Source organism: Haliotis cracherodii, unplaced genomic scaffold, assembly GCF_022045235.1.
Source record: "Haliotis cracherodii isolate W230 unplaced genomic scaffold, xgHalCrac1.p SCAF_6, whole genome shotgun sequence".
NCBI lineage: Eukaryota > Metazoa > Mollusca > Gastropoda > Lepetellida > Haliotidae > Haliotis > Haliotis cracherodii.
In genome coordinates this window covers 43,002,502-43,023,023 of record NW_027266319.1, presented here as the reverse complement: position 1 = coordinate 43,023,023, position 20,522 = coordinate 43,002,502, and the positions used below count along the sequence as shown (strand labels likewise).

General features: G+C 40.0%; 2 protein-coding genes across 3 annotated transcripts in view; one reads left to right on the top strand and one right to left on the bottom strand.

The window, feature by feature from the left end:
- LOC139446052 (coatomer subunit gamma-2-like) overlaps window positions 1-3,538 on the top strand; it is a 51,745-nt gene extending 48,207 nt beyond the window's left edge. The window contains exons 23-24 of the mRNA XM_071227320.1: window positions 1,740-1,878; window positions 2,765-3,538. Of these exons, the coding sequence (XP_071083421.1) occupies window positions 1,740-1,878; window positions 2,765-2,997 (372 nt within the window). The 3' untranslated portion in view covers window positions 2,998-3,538. The remainder of the gene's footprint in view (window positions 1-1,739; window positions 1,879-2,764) is intronic.
- Window positions 3,539-4,280: 742 nt separating this feature from the next.
- The window catches only part of LOC139445155 (TBC1 domain family member 25-like), a 29,482-nt gene continuing 13,240 nt past the window's right edge, over window positions 4,281-20,522 (bottom strand). For both annotated transcript variants that reach the window (XM_071226261.1, XM_071226260.1), the window contains exons 3-5: window positions 16,216-16,364; window positions 14,842-14,991; window positions 4,281-8,688 (exon numbers count right to left, since the gene is read on the bottom strand). In XM_071226261.1, coding sequence (XP_071082362.1) covers window positions 6,764-8,688; window positions 14,842-14,991; window positions 16,216-16,364 — 2,224 coding nt within the window. In that variant the 3' untranslated portion in view covers window positions 4,281-6,763. The remainder of the gene's footprint in view (window positions 8,689-14,841; window positions 14,992-16,215; window positions 16,365-20,522) is intronic.

Sequence of the window (20,522 nt, the reverse complement as noted above, 5' to 3'; positions counted from 1 at the left end):
GTGTTTGTGTCATAGGTTGTTCCTTGGTCAGCAGAGAAACTGTCTAGACGTGGTGTTTGTATGTTGTAGCTAGTTCCTTGGTCAGCAGAGTATCTGTCTTGATGTGGTGTTTGTGTCATAGGTTGTTCCTTGGTCAGCAGAGAATCTGTCTTGTCGTTGTGTTTGTGTCATAGGTTGTTCCTTGGTCAGCAGAAATCTGTCTTGACGTGGTGTTTGTATGTTGTAGCTAGTTCCTTGGTCAGCAGAGAATCATTCTTGACGTGATGTTTGTCATAGGTTGTTCCTTGGTCAGCAGAGAAACTGTCTTGATGTGGTGTTTGTGTCATAGGTTGTTCCTTGGTCAGCAGAGAAACTGTCTTGACGTGGTGTTTGTATGTTGTAGCTAGTTCCTTGGTCAGCAGAGAATCTGTCTTGATGTGGTGTTTGTGTCATAGGTTGTTCCTTGGTCAGCAGAGAATCTGTCTTGACGTGGTGTTTGTCATAGGTTGTTCCTTGGTCAGCAGAGAATCTGTCTTGATGTGGTGTTTGTATGTTGTAGCTACTTCCTTGGTCAGCAGAGAATCTGTCTTGACGAAGTGTTTGTGTTGTAGGTTGTTCCTTGGTCAGCAGAGAATCTGTCTTGACGTGGTGTTTGTGTCATAGGTTGTTCCTTGGTCAGCAGAAAATCTGTCTTGTCGTGGTGTTTGTGTCATAGGTTGTTCCTTGGTCAGCAGAAATCTGTCTTGACGTGGTGTTTGTATGTTGTAGCTAGTTCCTTGGTCAGCAGAGAATCATTCTTGGCGTGATGTTTGTCATAGGTTGTTCCTTGGTCAGCAGAGAAACTGTCTTGATGTGGTGTTTGTGTCATAGGTTGTTCCTTGGTCAGCAGAGAATCTGTCTTGACGTGGTGTTTGTATGTTGTAGCTAGTTCCTTGGTCAGCAGAGAATCTGTCTTGACGTGGTGTTTGTATGTTGTAGCTAGTTTCTTGGTCAGCAGAGAATCTGTCTTGATGTTGTGTTTGTGTCATAGGTTGTTCCTTGGTCAGCAGAGAAACTGTCTTGACGTGGTGTTTGTATGTTGTAGCTACTTCCTTGGTCAGCAGAGAATCTGTCTTGATGTGGTGTTTGTGTCATAGGTTGTTCCTTGGTCAGCAGAGAATCTGTCTTGACGTGGTGTTTGTCATAGGTTGTTCCTTGGTCAGCAGAGAATCTGTCTTGACGTGGTGTTTGTCATAGGTTGTTCCTTGGTCAGCAGAGAATCTGTCTTGACGTGGTGTTTGTGTTGTAGGTTGTTCCTTGGTCAGCAGAGAATCTGTCTTGACGTGGTGTTTGTGTCATAGGTTGTTCCTTGGTCAGCAGAGAATCTGTTTGACGTGGTGTTTGTGTTGTAGGTTGTTCCTTGGTCAGCAGAGAGTCTGTCTTGATGTGGTGTTTGTATGTTGTAGCTAGTTCCTTGGTCAGCAGAGAATCTTTCTTGATGTGATGTTTGTCATAGGTTGTTCCTTGGTCAGCAGAGAACCTGTCTTGATGTGGTGTTTGTATGTTGTAGCTACTTCTTGGTCAGCAGAGAATCTGTCTTGATGTGGTGTTTGTGTCATAGGTTGTTTCTTGGTCGGCAGAGAATCTGTCTTGACGTGGTGTTTGTGTCATAGGTTGTTCCTTGGTCAGCAGAGAATCTGTCTTGATGTGGTGTTTGTATGTTGTAGCTACTTCCTTGGTCAGCAGAGAATCTTTCTTGACGTGGTGTTTGTATGTTTCAGCTGGAGGATGTTGAGGTGAGCGTTGCAGACCATGTTCAGCGAGTCATCAAACCCAATTTTGCTGCATCATGGGAGGAAGTTGGCCCAGAGAATGAGTTGGAGGACACCTATGCCCTGTCTACTATCAACTCTTTGGAAGGTAGGTGGTACATGTAAGCCCGTCAACTCCCATATATTATTAGTATTGTCAGACCTTCAAAGTTAGGAGATCCCCCAACTTGACCCTTGAAATCACCACCTAAATGATATGCCATGAAATAGGCCTGACTGTGTTTTGGATCTAAACTCAAAATGGTCAATGGTTATATAATCTTTCAACCATGAAATGTTACTAACCCTCTGAGTTACATTCCTTATTTCATCATTAAAAACAAAACACTGCCCATCCCCACAATCCAAATGCCTAGTACAGTAACAGCAATCATAGCCATGCCTATTTGCTTGGTGGATAACTCATGTTCAACCACTTGGAACCTTACAAGCTCAAAACTGTTGATATGATCTGTCTATCATCTGAATATGCATTATATGGCTTTGAAAAAGCATGAAGAAAACTGTTACTGTGAAATAGAAGCAATATTATTCAAACAAATTTGATCCCCAATCATATCTACTGTCACTTCTTATCAAAGAAACTGTTCGGGGGTGAATTTTGAAATTCATGTATGAACTTTGTATACATGACAAAGAATTGTTATGACAAAATATTTTGTAGCAAATTGCTATTGGTTACTCACTGCAGACTAGTGTACCTGCAAGTAGTTTCAACAGTTTAGGTTGCTGGCCAACCTTATGTTTGCTCTCAATAGCCTATTCCATAATATACCGGTACAATAGTCCCCATGAATGTTTATTGCAAACTAACCTGTACTAAAAGACTTGTTCCTGTTGTTTACCTTATAGTAGCACAAAGTGGATAGAATGTGTTGTTAGTTCTGCAAATTTACTTAAACGACTTATTTAGAATTGGTGTATATTAGTTACAAAAATAATTGTGTGGTCAAAAGATCTGTTTTCCTTTTCAGAAGCCATCAAAAATATTATTCAGTATCTGGGCATGCAACCTTGTGAGCGTTCTGACAAAGTGGCCGAGGGCAAGAGTTCACATACTTTATTCCTAGCTGGTGTATTCCGTGGTGGCCATGATGCTCTAGTGAGAGCTAAACTTGCTCTTACTGACGCTGGTGTGACAATGCAGCTCACTGTCCGATCCACAGACCCAAATGTATCAGAGGTGCTTGCAACAGCCATAGCATAGACATCACAGTCTCTGTACATGTCAGTGTCATTTAATCTGACAGTTTCTTCAGCTGAAATCAGACCTTCATAAGTATACTACTGGCTGATTGGGCCATGATGTAAATGCTCTCATACTTCGTTTACAATAATACAACAGAATATTATGTGACATAAAATGTTGTCTTGTGAAATGGTCTGTATAACATTTGTTTAATGGATCTCTCATGGGGTGATCACAGTAGCTGCTGATCTATTTCCTCGTGTAGGGATTTTGAAAGTTCATATTATTCACCACTGTATTGTCCCAAGTATGACGAGTACAGGATGTGACTGCCTTATAGCTGTAGTGAAGCCATGGCCTTAGAATATCAAGTGAAAGATATCTAACTACTAAAAGAAACGGTAAGCTGTTGTCCTTATGTCATGAACAGTGACCAACTGAACTTCAAAGCAATGGTCAGATTGTGTTTTGATCATTGGAGCAAAGAAATCTTTTTGTGGGACTGTTTATTTATGTGTAAATAAATCGATTTAATGAGGAATAAATGTTATATCCAGTTCTTCAGTTTTGCTTGTTGATAATTCCAACAGTACCATAGTGGTACATATGACCAGCATGACAAGGAAGGTTTTAAATTTTGACTGTTCCACTCCAAATTAATGATGATACTTGATACCACAGACCCAATGATTTCATAGGATGCAGCTGGAATCCTTGACCACTCCCTGTGGAAATGTTCTGATAAGTCTGTGGTCAAAGGAGACTTGACAGATAGTTACTTACATTAACAACTTTTCTGAACCGGAAAGAGTCAGATCTCTTTAATTTGCTGTGTTGTAAAAAAAGGTAACAGTTGTTGATGCAGGGAAATCGACCAGTTTGTGTTTTCCAACTTTTGACATATTACACCTTCAAACAAAATGTATGGTAAGTGTTTTGGGGACTAAGCAGTATGAATTTGACCTTGCTCTTGGTACTCGTAAAAGCAGTGAGATTTAAGTTGGATCACCGCATGTTGGCTTAATATGTGAAAAAAAGTCCCAAGTGATGCAGGTCATAGATGATTACAACATGTGCAAATTTCCACAAACGAAGGATTAAAACAGGGCAACTCTTGGATTTGAACCAAAGAGCAGTGGCATGGCAAGAACTCAATCCTGCACAGCAAAATGCAGCACCATCTGATGGGGAAAAGACCATTCCAAATGAAATTACATAAAAAAATGTCTTTGAGAACACTAACATCCATTTAACAAATGCAATCTTAGTCAAAGTGAGCAACAAGTGACAATTCGGTTTTATATTTTATTTGATGAAGGTATATAATACAGCACAGCCTGCAACAAATACTTAATATCAAGAATAGAAACGAGGATCCTCATCAATCACTTCAGCTCCATCAGTTTACAGTATGTTTGAGTCATCTGACGGCACATTAATCCAGAGAGCTTTTCAGTTCATACTACGTATCAAATTACTGCAAAATCAGGTTTCCTAAAATTAATTTTAGTCCAATCTGGAAACATACTATTCCAAGTGGGCTGTTCAGTATAGTGAGTTGGGTTCAACGCCGCTTTTAACAATATTGCAGTTATATCACGGCATGTCAGCTGACAAACCAAGAAACATAGTCGTGGCGAACCAGGATTTGAACCCACAATCATAGGTTTCTGGCGTGCCCAAAGGATGCAACTCTGCACAGCGCCTAAGACAACTGGGCCATCCATGCCCACCACATTAATTGAATGGGACCAGATATTTCACAAGACATCATCAGTCTTGATTTTTAAATACAAAATTGTCTGTGTACAAAAATTATTTAAGTTAAGAACATGTAGAATATGCATATAGAATAACAAATGCAAATTAGATCCTGCACCTTTAAGCCTGATACCTGTGGCATTTTGTCTATATACATGTAGCGATTTGTTCCCTCTTTAACCACAACTGGCCACACTTCTACACAGGCACAGTAGCTCATTTACAATTAACACATACTGAGGAAAATTAAAAGTTTCTGATAATGGTGTGGAATTTAAGCAAAACAACACATATGACACAAATATGGAGGAAGAGTTGCATTTCCTAGAGAGCATTAGGGGATCATAATGCATACAATAGCTACAGTGCTGGTTGATAAGGGTGAGAGTAACCAATATTTGTCATGTTAAACAAGATGTAAAGGCTCTATAGCTCACCTGATCTTTTGTGTCAAATAATTAGATCACAAACATGATACAGGTCATAATGAAAAGATAAAAAAGGATTTCCAAAAACAAGTAAGAGAGGTTTTGATACAAAACAATGTACTGAATAGTCCATAACGCCAGCAGTGTTTAAGGTCAGAAATATCTACTGGCACTATTTCGGGACAATGTTTCTGCTTGATAGTTAATTTGGTTTCAGAGGAGACTTCTGAATGTAATTTGTCAGACGGATGGACAAACAGCGTCAAACCATACATAAGCTCACTTCAACCTTCTGGTCAGGTGAACTAAAAGCCAAGGTTGCAGGACATTTGCATAATGCATGACATAACATAAAGAAACAATTGTCATCAAGATTGCAAATCTTAACCTTTAATGCAATTATACTTGATTTTGTTACTTAAGACCAGTATGAATCTGTTTAATTCAAGTGGTTACAAATAGTTGTTTCAGCAGATGAGAAATTGATGACAATACAGAAGATGATAGGCCCAAGCATGCCCTTCAGAACAAATGAGCTAATAATCTGATTAGCACTAATCATGCTGATGTAAATACCATTTTCAAGGGTCAAATTTAATCACCCCAGACTACCGCCTGGTCCTTTAAAGGAACATTTAAGTCACCTTAAAAATTAGTCATAATATTTCAGGCCACCAGACTACTGTTTCCCTTGAGTAATACTGACATTAACCTCTTGTACAATTTGTGTCAAATTGGTGGAGACACAGCATCTTGCTTTTGTACAGACATATTTGACAAGACTACAACCATAAGCCCACCCCAGTAAGAAAATCCCAACAACCACCAGCACCTGATTGCGAGCAATTACCAGCTCGTACCACAACTGTACAGCTGTGGCCAAAAAAGCACATTTAGTAATGAAACTTTGGTTTCAAAGCTGACGTAATTTTTTTTAAGAAACGTTAACATAAGTTAATCACAGTAATGATGGCTTTAGAAAATTGATCCATCAATGACACATTCATTCTTGAAAATATCACAGAAAACTGAAGATCAAACTTAATCTTACATATACATACATAACAATGTATTTACAGTCAATATGCTATAAACATGATAAACATGATAGATGACACATTTGACCCTGACACACTATATGTGCAACAGGCAAGCACTACAAGCAACATGGTTCTCTGTCCCAACAAATTGTTTCTATCATTACAACTATTCAGAATTGTCATTATAAGGACATTAAATGATCTTGGTACTAGACACCACATCCATGATACATGATGATGCATGCAAGAGACTTTTGAGAATGCCAGGGAATGAGTGGAGAATTTCACCTTTCAAGAAGGATCATGCATGTGATACTATTACAATTTGCACAATACTGCTAGAGAAATACTTTTCTGCAGTCAAATGTATTCATATGATGACTAGATAAAAACATGTGGACACTACTATTGTCCTCACCCGTGAAAGTTGTAATGGCTTAAGTATTGGTCAACATAGTGAATGTATGGTCCATGATAATCCAAAGCCCTTGAGGCATCTGCCTTGTATGTAACTACACAGCTGCTGAAGGGTGGCACACCACCATCAGGCTCTCCTCACACACTAAGTCCTGAGTCATCGGCATCCTTCTCTGACAACATCTGCTGTGTGCGGAGATACTCTGAGTATAACTGACGAGCAGTATGCAGCACTTTATGTACACTGTGACGTCTCACCATTCGGTCAAAGTGCATGGCTACTTCCTCATAGTCAAGCTTATTGCGCATAATGTGATTTCGATGTTGCAGGAGTAGTGTTAGACACAGGAACATGAGGAATGGGTTACCACAGCCAAATTCATGTGGAGGTGGCAACTTCTGAGCAATTTTTGAGGCTGAGAGTATGTTGTTAGAATTCACTGATGATTCTCCATCTCCTGACTCACTGCCCTGGGACTGTTCAGCACCCTTGGCTGAAGGCATATCATCACTCTTATTGTTGGCTTCACCTTCTGAATGACTAGATATTTCCTTAGGGATTGTAATGTTGGCTGGTCTTCGCTTTGGCGATGATATCAGTTTCTTCATGTTTCCAAAGAAAGAGGTGCGTGTCTGCTTTTCCATGTTTACTGGAGTTTCTGGTTTGTTCTCTAATGAAAGATGGAATTGCATCTGTTGGTCAGCATCATCAGCTTTGTCAGCATCCTGTGAAACACCCTCCACTTCAGTAAAGTTATCTTCCACAATACTGGCATCTGATGGTGTAGCACCTGTACCACTGTCATTAGAACTGGCATTGAAGTCATCTTCACATTCACAGGAAGCATCTGCGCGATCACCTCTCATGCCATTCAGTTCGCTGCTGTCCACACTGCCACTGGCACACTGGCCATCATCATTTTCACAGGATCCAGATTCATTTGTCACAGCTGTGTCTTCAAGGTGTCTGTCTATAGATGTGGAACGACGTTGCATTGCACGGGTATCAGGATCATCCAAACGAGGGTAGTCTTGAGTTATTTCTTTTCTCTCGTCAATTGGAGATGCATCAAATGTTGAAACACTATTGTTGTTAGCAGAGTTTCCTGGTATGAGTTCATTAGGTACACTTCCACCATTACTTCTAATAGAAGAACCTTGGCGTCGCATGGCTAGCAACTTGGCATAGACAGTTTGTTGAAAGGAAAATGATGGAGAGCAAGGGGAAGTGGAAAGATACTTAAAGTTGAAGCCTTCATCAGTGAGTTCGAGTGAATGTTGGGGTGGGTCAGGTGGCAGGGTACTTAGCATTACCTCCAACATGTACAAAGCATCATCAAGGGGAAACTCACGCTTCAATTCTAGGAGAAGCCAGCGGTAGCAGAAAAAAAGGTCACCAGCCGCAATGTTCTGCAGGTACGTGAAGTAGTCTGGATCATGAAGCTGAAGCAGATGGGCAAGGTGACTGAACTTTGTCATGATCGTAGCACCACTGGGCAAAAAGTTTGCCTTGAGCCGCTTCATCACACCACAAAAACATAGATAAGCCTGTGCCTCATCCTTCTGAGTGACCAGGATTGGAGAGGCAATGTCACTCATGCCTTGACAATAAGACACATCAGGATGTGTCAAGGAATAAGTTACCAGAATGTGAAATAAAGACAGAATGTTCTTATTTTCATCACCGCCTGCATAAAACTTGTGTGTTCTATCAGTTCGTAGCACATCTTTTTTCACCATTGATGCTACATACTTCACCTCCTCAGTAGCAGTGTTTGTACTGAATCTCTCCTTCCACTCATCTCGCAGACGGTAATATTCACGCTCTCTTCCTTTCAGATAATCAAAGCGTTCCTTGCCTGATAAATTAGCTGGAAATATGTTTAGCAAGTGTCTCCAAGTAACACGTCTCAACGAAGGTTCAATGCCACCCTGGTAGATGCTGAGTCGAAACTCCTGCGGTTTTATCATGAACCCTCCCGAGTCCAGGTAGTTGTGGAACTCCATGTCAGACATTGGTGGTTTCATTGGGCGATACAACTCTTCATCTGTCTGCTTGAGGCCTACAAAAATTCATTAATATGTAAATCATTTAAACTGTTGAAAGAAGAAATATAGAATCATCTATAAACACAAATGAAACTATAATTATGTAACAAACTTCAACCAGTAAGAATAGAACAATGAGTGAGTGAGTTGGGTTTAACACCGCTTTTAACAGTATTTAAATCATATCACGGCGTGTCAGCTTAATGTGGGAGGAAAGCCCCAAGTGATGCATGTCTTAGACGTTTACCATTTCCGTGAAACCGACGAGCACGGGTATGGTGCTGACAATCCTAAAAACATAATCGGGGTGAACCAGGATTGAAACCCACAACTATGGGTTCCTAGCGTGCCCAAGAGACGCAACTCTGCACAGCGAATTGCGGCACCTTAGACAATTGGGACCTCCGTGCCCCCAAGAGTGAGTGAGTGAGTGAGTGAGTTGGGTTGGGTTTAATGCCGCTTTGAACAGTATTCCAGTCATATCATGGCATGTCCACTTGATGTAGGAGGAAAGCCCAAGGTGTTGCTGGTCTCAGACAGTTTACCACTTAAATGAAACCCATGAGCAACATGTATAGTGCTGATAAACCTGGAAACATAATTGGGGAGAACTGGAATTCAAACCCACAATTGCTTGTGTCCCCTAAAGCAATGACATGAGTATGAGTAATATACATGATATATGATCCCATGAATGGAGTCTCATCACATTGATACCACAGGCTTTCATAATATTTATGTATGCCCATATTATGTAGTTTTAGTCCATTTTGAAATCCCTGGGCTTTGATTCTGGAATCATACAAGATTCAGGACACTTCAATGGTCAAATATACATGACAAAGCTGACAACAACAAAATCTCAGCTTTATAGGTAGGTCAAATGCCATAGTAGGGTAAGAATCATAGAAACACCTAAGAAAATATGTTATTTCACAGACCACATACTTACTGCATATTTAATGACACATATGAAACATGCTGAAATGTCATGGCTAACCAGTGTAACGGAGGTACAGAAGCTAAGATGCTAAACTAGATATTTTGTCCTGAAGCACAACATCAGATCCTGATTTTGTTGTCAATACTTATATAAAATAATGATTAACAAGTCTTGTTCCACATTAACTTTCCCTGATCTTTATGACCAATAAGATCTCTATCAACATTATTTCTAATAATACTATCTAACCCCAGTATAATTCCTATATCAGTCACTACAGCTAATGACTTGTGTTTTGAGTCAGCTGATGTCAGTATGGATACACAGGCAAGGATGGAGGGGAGGTGATGACTGTAATACACAGTGCTATGAATTTGCTGATGGGAAGTGGAGAAGGTAGATGCAATATACAACCACAACTCCTAGTATTTTAATAAAATCTAATATATTTTTTACATTTGTATACTTATCCTGCATTACTCCTTAGTGCATTTACTGCTTACCTTACGACAAAAGTGACAGCGCCTATCAATGGTCCTGGGTGAAGTCCTGCTTTTGTACGACTATCACTGCCGTCATGTGACCAGATGTCATCACATCAAATCATATTACTGAATGTCACCCAAACTTATAAAAAAAAGCTTTCTGAAGTGATAGTGGAGGCGGTGGGCCCTTAGATGTGTAATTCAGGATAAGTATTCAAATGTAAAAAATGTTTAGATTTTACTAAAATTTATATTTATCCTGTATTACTCCTTAATGCATCTGAATCAGATCGTATGGAGGAGGGTATACCTTCAGATGTCAAAACCCTCAATAAATGAAACCCCTGAAAAGACAATTTGTCAAGTAGCCGAAAGGAGGAAAAAGCATAAAAGCACCGGTTCCATCTGGTTTTATCTTATTACAGACGGAACGTAAGAATTTTGTACACACACTTGGAAAACAGAAGATAGAGAAAGCTAAAATCTTTACATACTGTGTTACCAAACCAAAGCTGATAAAAAGGTTGAAAATTCATTCCTGGACAGTGCTGTGCAGGGAGGGAAATTTGGCTACGGACAGGACAAGTTCATTATTTGTGTCGGGGGCCAAAACTGCAAACGCCTTCGATATCTCGAAGGCAATGACTTATAATAATATAATAATCGCGCAGATAATGAAGATAAAACCGTGCACAAAAGTAGTTCACCCTCATCTTCAACCCCCACAGTCGTCAAGATTGGTTGAATGGTAAAGGAACAATTGGGTTGGACTGGAAGTTGATTTTTTGCTATGAAATCCCAGCACAACTCGAGGTGTACCTGTCCCTGCGTACCATGCTCAAAACGGAAATGGGTGATGTCAAGTGCATGTAACCTCTTCACCTGCGCCACAGTGTCTAAAGACAAGATAAAAATTGTTTTCTTGGTGAGGTCATAAAATAAGGACGCTAAGACAGGCTCGAAGGGGGTCCCTCACAAACCTTGATGTAACACATTCAAATGCCACGCTGGGGGACAGAATTTGGCCTTCTGATCCTCGAGCCTGCAAGAGCGTTAAAGGGCCTGTAGTTCCAGGACCTTGGTCATTTTGCGAATGGCCAACACTGAATTAAGCCCTACCAAATAGGTTGTAATGGTGCTACCCTTCAAGTATCTTTTGGTACGGAAGTGTAGAAGGTATTCATCTAAGAATTGGGGTTTCAAATGATTGCCACTAGTCATCGTAAAACCCCCTGGTAGAGGGACCACGTGCCAAAGCAATAGCCTTAGATACCCATGCCGAATAGCCCTTGGCGCTCAAAGCCTTTTTGAGATGAGTGAGATAGTTTGCTGTGAGGGTGGATGAAGAGGTTTGCCCACCCTGGAAGGAGCAGTGGATCATCTTCTGCAAGGTTTTTAAGATCGACGAACCACCCTCTCACCGGCCGCCAAAGTCAGAGCAAGGGTCTTTGTTTCTTTGATCTTTTGTATCACCTTAGGAAGTAGTACAGTAGGCGGAGAACCGTACACTTTTAGCCCTTCCCAGGGGATCTGGGAGTGCTATGTCAGTGGATATTGCAAGTTGGGTGGGCTGTAGCTGCTCCTGCCAATAAGACATGGCAAGAATGAGCGCTTCCAACTCTAGATTGTTTATGTGCCAAGTTTGTCACGCACCGGACCACAGCCCTGAGGCTGTCTGGCCCTGTAAGTGAGTACCCACCCCTGAAGGGAGGCTTCTACGAACAGATGTAGCTTCAGGGCTAGCCCGGATATGGAGATGCCTCCTAAGATGTTTGACTATCGTCCACCAGTTGAGGTGAGTCCTTAGGTGGGCTGGTAGAGTCATGACCGGGAGTAGATCCTGATACCTGATGTAAGGAGCCAGGAATTGTTGTATTGGACGCAGTTGTAGGCGGTCTCTGCTTTTGTCAAATCCTGGGTTGAAGTGAGCAACCCCAGCAACACTTGCCATTGGTGAAGTGTGCGTGATTGACGCAAGGCAGGTGACAGATGGCGTAAGATATTAGCCATGGGTCCCTCATGACTGATAGGAGGTCCTGATCTCTCTGAAACAGGCCCCCTATGAAATGGAGCCAGTAAGATGGAGTTAACTCCGACTTCGCTTGGTTGACAATCCATCCCAATTTAAATAGCAGATGCCTGGTGAAATCATGATGGCGTACCAGGGTGAACGTGTCCTGATGATACAGGAGAAAGTCTATGAACGATTCGAACCAGATGTTTCTCAGGTGTAGAAAGGCAGTTATTGTTAGAGCTGGCAAAAAAATTGATAGTCGGAATTATCGTCTTTGGGAAGAAATATTAACAATTATCGATACAAAAATTGTGTTGTAGATACTATCTAACATGAACAATTGTGATGAAATAAAGTTTAAATTAACCAAACAGACTTGTTATTATCAATCATGTCAATTGCCAAAGATGGAAAGCAACAGTTTTTGTTATAACTTAAATGTCTACAAAGTAATCCATGCATAAATGTGCCAGTAACGTGAAATATGTTGATTTCTTTCATACTTTTTTTTGCATATTTGCTCAAAGATACCTCTCCAATATTTCTTGATAATTGATCGATATTTAGTTAACGATTATAATCTGTATCGATAGCCAGCACTAGTTATTGGCTTGATTATCCGTGTAAATAGCCACGGGGCCACTGAAATGCCAAATGGTAGGATTACCCATTGGTAGTGGACCCCATTGAACTTGAACCTGAGGACCTGCTGGTGGCTGAGGTGGATAGCCGAAGGGACTGCTGTAAAATATGTTTATGAGTGACCTCTCCATAAATGGAGAAAGGTGAACAAAAATTACATTTCAAATTTGGAGGGCATACTTGAGTGCAGTCCAAGCAACATGGATGAGGATCTTAAGATTTTTTACCACGACAATTTGTACACCATTAAAAAAAATCGTGAAAACATATGGCAGGAAAAAAGACAGGCTTTTTTACGTGGAAAACACCCGAATAACAATAGACAAACAAGTGAAAGTTATATGAAAGGAATACATCAACCATCGCAGATGTAATTTAGTGTGGTAACCACCAAATTAAACGAAAAGTTGAAGAGCCAAGTGAGACACGTCCTTCCTTGTCGGCGAATAGCAGTAATATTATTAGATGTGACGTCACATCTGGTCACATGACAGCGGCGATTGTTCTACAAAAGCAGAACTCGAGATTGAAACAGCTTTTTCTCTTTCACCTAGGAACATTGCTAGGCACTGTCTCTTTCATCTTAAGGTAAGCAGTAAATGCATTAAGGAGTAATGCAGGATAAGTAAAAGATATAATTAATGGTGAATTGACAGGTAGCCATGGTTTGAAATATCAGTTGGATAGTTAAAGTTAGGTTAAGAGATTTCATTGTGAGAATATTACTGTTCAAGTTTTTAATACACCATAATATACTGTTTTGAATTAGGGATTGAATGTGTATTTTTTTCGGTTCACTGAGGTATGAATAAAAACATCGATGTGCAAACTGTATGAATCCGCGTAGACATTTTGTCTTGTTCAAGCAGGACTGGAGACAAACTGAGGACCAGTGAAATAAATGTTTACACTAGTTCTCTGGACTACCGGTTGTCTTGAGAAACCACAAATTTCTAAGGCTGAATTACCTAACATTTTTATTAGGTCAAAAGCTGTTTGTTTGCTTACTGAATACACTAGTGCCCCCGAGAGTCAGCTGATGATATATCATGAAAGATTCCCTGAACATGTAGAACAAGTGAGGAGTAAGTAGACGGCATTGAATACTGATTTCACACCAGACATTGTGCAACTGCTGTGGTGGACATTGTGAGGTATTCACAATACATATAATTGTCATGAAGTATCTTATGAACATGATGAATATCCTGTAAACATTTGAAAAAATATGCACAGACATTTCAGGGGTAAAGGGAAGCACAATCGGTGTAATTTTCATTAAAAACTGCTGATCATCCTTCAAAATGATAAATTACTTTTAGGTGGACAGAACCATATAGAACCATATGGAACATGTTCTGTTAAAATATTCGGCAGTTTTGGGGGGTGAGTTCCCAAATTCAGTATGGTTTCGATGTAGGTTCTAACACCGTTATCAAGCAAGTGAAGTACAGAGTATGGTTGACAAGAATATATACAGGATAGGGGGCAGTGTTTATACAGTTGAGTAGGTTTAAGATCAGTTCCAATGTTTTATTTGTAATGAGTTGTGTTTCTGCATGAAGTTAGTCAGTGAATGCAACAACCATGTGCATGACACTTTTGGAGGAACATACACTCAAGCAACGCAGAACTTACCAACAAGAAAGGAAATGTATTCAATACTGCGAGCTGACATGTGGCAAGTTTGGTGAAAAAATATGGTACGGTTTTCAAGATTTGCTACGGAAACGAGGACTACCGCTATTTTCAGTCTAAGTCAAAGTCGTTGCCATGGAAACTCGATTTTTTAATTTTTTTTTTAAATCCCAAACTATCAAAAGGCACCAGTTCACCACTAGACCTATCTATGTGCCAAGTTCGGTGAAGAAATATGGTACGATTTTCAAGATCTGAAAACGAAATGTGACTGACGGACGGACGGTACCCATTCCTATATCCCCCTCACACTTCGTGGCGGGGGATAAAAATTAAAAAACAATTTAAGGAACCTGTCATGATCTTTCAATAAAAGATTGGGCACCACTCTTTCTCAAGTCATGAAGCAGGTAGGTGTAGGAATGTGACAGGAAGTACAACCTACCCATGGCTCTCTGTACAGTGGTCATAGTCTTGCCAACCTGTGAGGTGATTGTTCCAGTGATAGCACCAAGGAGAGATGCCTTGTCTAAGATGTTGGTTACTTTATGTTGTGGTATGTCAGCCGGGGCTATCACATCCCAGTCGTCCAAACCTACAGAATAGGGAAAATGTACTCTCACCTTGTCATGTATATATCTTCCATTATCTATGACTCAGTTTGCAAGTACCTATAGACTATGTCATGTATTACTTTGCCAAATGTCAATATATAGACAAGTGTGACAGATGCTCATTGATTTTCTCCCATCTTAAAATGTCAGCAACATCTGTTCCCTAGCAACTTATTTGTAATGGATGGTTAGACAAACAAATATAAAAACATCCACATCCAAAACTTTGCTCCTCTTGAATATCTGTATGTATCGATGAACAAAATAAGTAGTGGCACTGAAGCTGACCTGGATGTATTCATCAGTTTAAAGAACAAAGATAGCCACTAAACAAAAGTTCCTGTCAGCATTGATACTTAAATATTTTCTGTATAAACCCTAATAACTAACTCTAATGCACTGAACAAAATATGATGTCATCATAATCATGATAACGAGAAACATACATGCCAAATTTCAGCTCCCTTAGTCTTCCAATTTCAGGAAAGAAGAAGTTCACAGAGCTGAATATGCGTTTAGAAAGAACTAATGAGCATGGTTAAAAAAATAATATCATTACATCCTGTATATTAAAAAAGGAATGACCATAAATAGCTTTTTTTCAAAATGGCTGCTGTGGTGGCCATATTCAAAATTGAATTCGAAGCCCTCTTTTGAACTAATTCAGGTGGTATCATTGGCGGGAACGAGCACGTGAAGTTTCAGCTTCATTGGTCAAGTGGTTCCTGAGGAGATTGTGTTACCATGTTTACAGAAAAAGGAAATAAAAAAATTAATGAACGTGGACAAGTGCAAAGGTCAAACCAAGGTCAATATTTGAACTGTTTGAAATATCGTAAAAAAACAGAATGTGTTGAGCCCGACTACTAAATACTCATAACCAATTTCATTACATTTTGAACAATAGTGACCCAACAATGCCCCAAAGTAGAGTTTTTATCAATATGGTTGCCATGGTAATGTTCTTTCATCATGTCCATGCAAATGTAAGTGTGTATCTGAACATTGCTGAACACTTATGGGTCACCTGCCCGACTGTCTTGTAGGGTTTTAAAATTATTTCAAACACTGAATACTAGTCATAATGACATGAAGAAGAATTCTAAACGTCAAGTTTATATACCACACAGAGTTAATATCATTAAAAAAAATTGAGTGAATAACAATGAAATTGAACATTCAAAACTTGGGTGAATTTTACTTACCATCTTCAAATGGCTTGAGGTCTACCTTGAGCTTGAGATAGGGATCCGAAGCACACTGGAAGGCTGCATCCATGTCCCAGTCTGACAGCATGCTGAGGTACACCTCCTGGCCTTCTGAGTCAGGCGCAAGATAACCCACTGTGAAGTCCCTGAAACAACAACACAGTCTACTCACCCATCTCACACCAAAGTCATACACAACAACTGATTATCAGATAACAAGATTTACTTAATTACAGTAGTTCCAGCAGTCATTCAAAAATAATAACAGTGGACCATAATACTTCTGTCATATTATCTTGATAACAAATGTTCTCTTTTCAAAGTGCTCCTTCAAGTAATGACAGTCACCACATATTGTTGACATGGAAGTGTCAAGTATGCTGACAGTGAAAATAGAATAAACCTGTAATCAGATGTCAAGTTTGACGATTCACGGATCCGCATTGCAGTCAAAACTGAACACCCAGTTGGTTTATTATTTTGATCATTGTCATTGCTTTTTACCTATACGGCTTCAATTCCCCCTTTGCTATGTCCATTCTTTCACCTATCAGTGCTAATTACCCCTGGCCACCCGTTTGCCCAGTACCCATTACTTATCTATATTACTTAAATAACTTGAGTACTGGCTTCCATACCATCAGCGCTTATTACTGTAAGGTGTTGGCTTCCATTGTCTATTGCCAATCACCTATCAGCGCCAATCATCTGTTGGCTTCCCTTGTTAGTTTCTACCCTTTGTTATTTTCCACCTATTGTTATCTTATAAATTTTGTTGTCCTTACATGTACATATATATGCTCTCTGCCATCCACAGTTGCAGTTTGTACTCCAAGCGAGCAACACCTCCCAAGCCAGCACAGAGCATTGCCTGTTAGCCAGCCAAGGAGAACTCCACAATAGGTAATTATCACGTTATCCTTTCATCCTTATTCACATACTCTTAAAATCACTCTCACTGAATTAATCACAAAACCCCTAAATCTTTAAAAACAACAACACTCAAACACACCCTTTCACCTCAAACTCTTATCCTCCCCTATCTCCTTAACACAACTCGCACTTATTTCTACTCACCACCCACGCCCACCACTCACATCTATAACACCACTCAAACACACCCTTTGTCCCAACTCCTAAAGACAACAAACACCTAATCCCCCAATCTCCTAAACGCAACCTTAAACACTCTTTCCTACTCACCACCCACCCCCACAACACATCTCTTTAAATACATACCTCCACTCCTTCGACTAAATATCTCACTCATCCATCCTTCCATACAAAGCTTACTCCACACAAACACTCACACCCAAGCCACCTCACAAATAAGTTAAAACCTCAAAACCTCTAAAAACAACACGCTCTACACAACACAACCGCAAAACACCACCTAAACTTAATACCAAAGCCCACCTCTACCACCTAAACCAAACTCATCCACATAAACCAACAAACCCTGCTGTAATCTACTCACCTCCCAAAACAACCCTCCCAGCTTCCACCCCATTACCACACACTACAACTCACACCTACAAACACTCCGACTCAAACACCCAAAACAACATGACTGACACCCGCAGAGACACTTGCAAGATAAAAAAACACCTAGCATTAACAACTCAACCAACCCCACCCAAAAAGCAAATAATCTCGCCAACCACTTTTGGGCCGTTAGCAGTAACACCAACTTCAGCCAAAAATTCCAAGATAAACTTAAAACAGAAAACAAACCCACAAAAGAACCAAACAATAACAATCTAGAAATAAACAAACCCTACACAATGGAGAAGCTCCTCTACATAATCCAAAACAGGAAAAAGGGCATAGCCCCAGGATTAGACCTAACTTTTTACCAAATAATTAAAAAACTCCCCCTAAAACTACTCCAGGCACTACTCAAACTATACAATCTCATCTACCTAAACGGACAGGTTCCTACTCCCTGGAAACAGGCCTTAGTCATACCAATCCCTAAACCTAACAAGCATGAGATACTCACATCCCCCGCCAATATGACATATCGGGTTGTGTGCAATGTAAATGGCCTAAAAAGCACTAAAAAAAGTTAACCGCCATTTTCAGTCTAAATCAAAGTCGCTACCATGGAAACACAAAAAATAATTTTTTGAAAAATCCCAAACTATCAAAAGGCACCAGTTCACCACTAAGTGCCAAGTTTGGTGAAGAAATATGGTACGGTTTTCAAGATATGCTCCGGAAATGAGGACTACCGCCATTTTCCAGTCTAAATCAAAGTTGTTGCCATGGACACTCGAAAAATAATTTTTTGAAAAATTCCAAACTATCAAAAGCCACCAGTTCACCACTAGATCTATCTATGTGCCAAGTTTGGTGAAGAAATATGGTACGGTTTTCAAAATCTGGAAACGAGGACTACCGCCATTTTCAGTCTAAATCAAAGTCATTGCCATGGGAACTCAAAATAATTTTTTTTTAAATTCAAAATTATCAAAAGGCACCAGTTCACCACTAGACCTATCTATGTGCCAAGTGTGGTGAAGAAATATGGTACTGTTTTCAAGATCTGCTCCGGAAACGAAATGTGACGGCCCGACGGAAGGACAGAAAGATGGAAGGACGGCACCCATTCCTATATCCCCTCTTCCACTTCGTGGCAGGGGATAATAAACCAGCTAATCAAGCTAACTCATATAGACCAATATCCCTAACTTCAAACTTATGCAAAGTAAAGGAATCAATGGCTAAAAATAGATTACAACATTACCTAACCCAAAATAACATCATAAACCCAGATTTCACTCCTGGCCGCTCAACCCCAGATAACCTCGCCCGAGCAAGATATTAAGACAGGACAACTAAATAAACAATATACCACAGGCATCTTCTTAGCCTTCTCTAAAGCTTTTGACATGGTATGGCACGACGGGTTAATACAAAAACTGAAAAAAATAGGACTCAAAGGTCAGATAATAAACTACATCCAGGACTTCCTAAACAATCGTAAAATAACCGTGGGTATAGACCAAACTCTATCGGACCAATGTCCCCTAGAAAATGGCACTCCCCAGGGCAGTATCCTCAGCCCCACCCTCTTCAATATAATGATAAACGATCTATTCGAGGGCCTATCCCCTAAACTAAACACATCAAAATGTGCAAATGATGGAGCCCTCTGGATCCGCACTAAAAGCATGAAAATGGCCAAAATTTACTCCAAAAATCTCTAAATAAAATACAACAATGGGCTGACAAATGGGGCTTCTCCCTTAACTCAGAAAAAACAACAGGAATAGTATTCAAACATAAAAACATGAAACCCGCCTCCCCAATCCTCCAGCTAAACAACCAAACAATCAAATTTCAAAAACAAACCAAATTCTTAGGACTTATTTTCGATGAACATCTCTCCTGGGATGCTCACATCCAAAACCTAACAACTAAATGCAGTTAAGACCTAAACACGCTAAGATGCCTAACTGGCTCTAACTGGGTAGCCTCCAAAGATACCCTCCTCTCTCTCTACATATCACTAATTAGATCAAAACTATACATATACAACACCCTAAATAACAATCTATCTAAAAAACTTGACTCAATACAATATCAGGCTCTCAAACTAATTACATGCACCCAACATGACACCTCCTACACTTCACTTCAGGCCTTAACAGGAGAAATGCCACTAAGTCTACACAGGGAACAGCTAAGCTTAAATTTCTGGGCCGCGTCCCAATCAAACCCTCTCATCCAAAACTTAATAAACCAAAACATCAGCCCCAAAAACCAAGCTCTAGCTCGTAAACACCCCTTACTTACCCCAATGTCCCAAACAATAAAAAACTACCTAAATGAACACCAAATTAAAAATCTTAAACAAAACTGCAAACAATCAAATATCTTCACCCCTAAACTTAAAATACCCAATATAGACACAACACTAGCTAGCCAAATAAAGAAACAAACCAACCCATACATAGCTAAAACCACCACACTAGCATGCATACACGAAAATTAGCCAAATTGGTGTCACATTTACACGGACGGATCTTCAGATCTGACCTCCAAACACACAGGTTTCGGAGTCCATACCACACAACCAACTAAAACCACACAATCCTTCCAACTCCCAAACAACCAATCAATATTCACGGCAGAAGTAATGGGCATGGCCTCAGCCCTCCATAATCAAGAATCCAAAAACCACAAAAAAAATCCTAATACTTACCGACTCCCTAAGTGGACTGCAAGCCCTCCAAAACAAAAATACCAAAAACCGAGCTAAATTAATAAATCAAATACTTAAAAACTCCAACGACCTA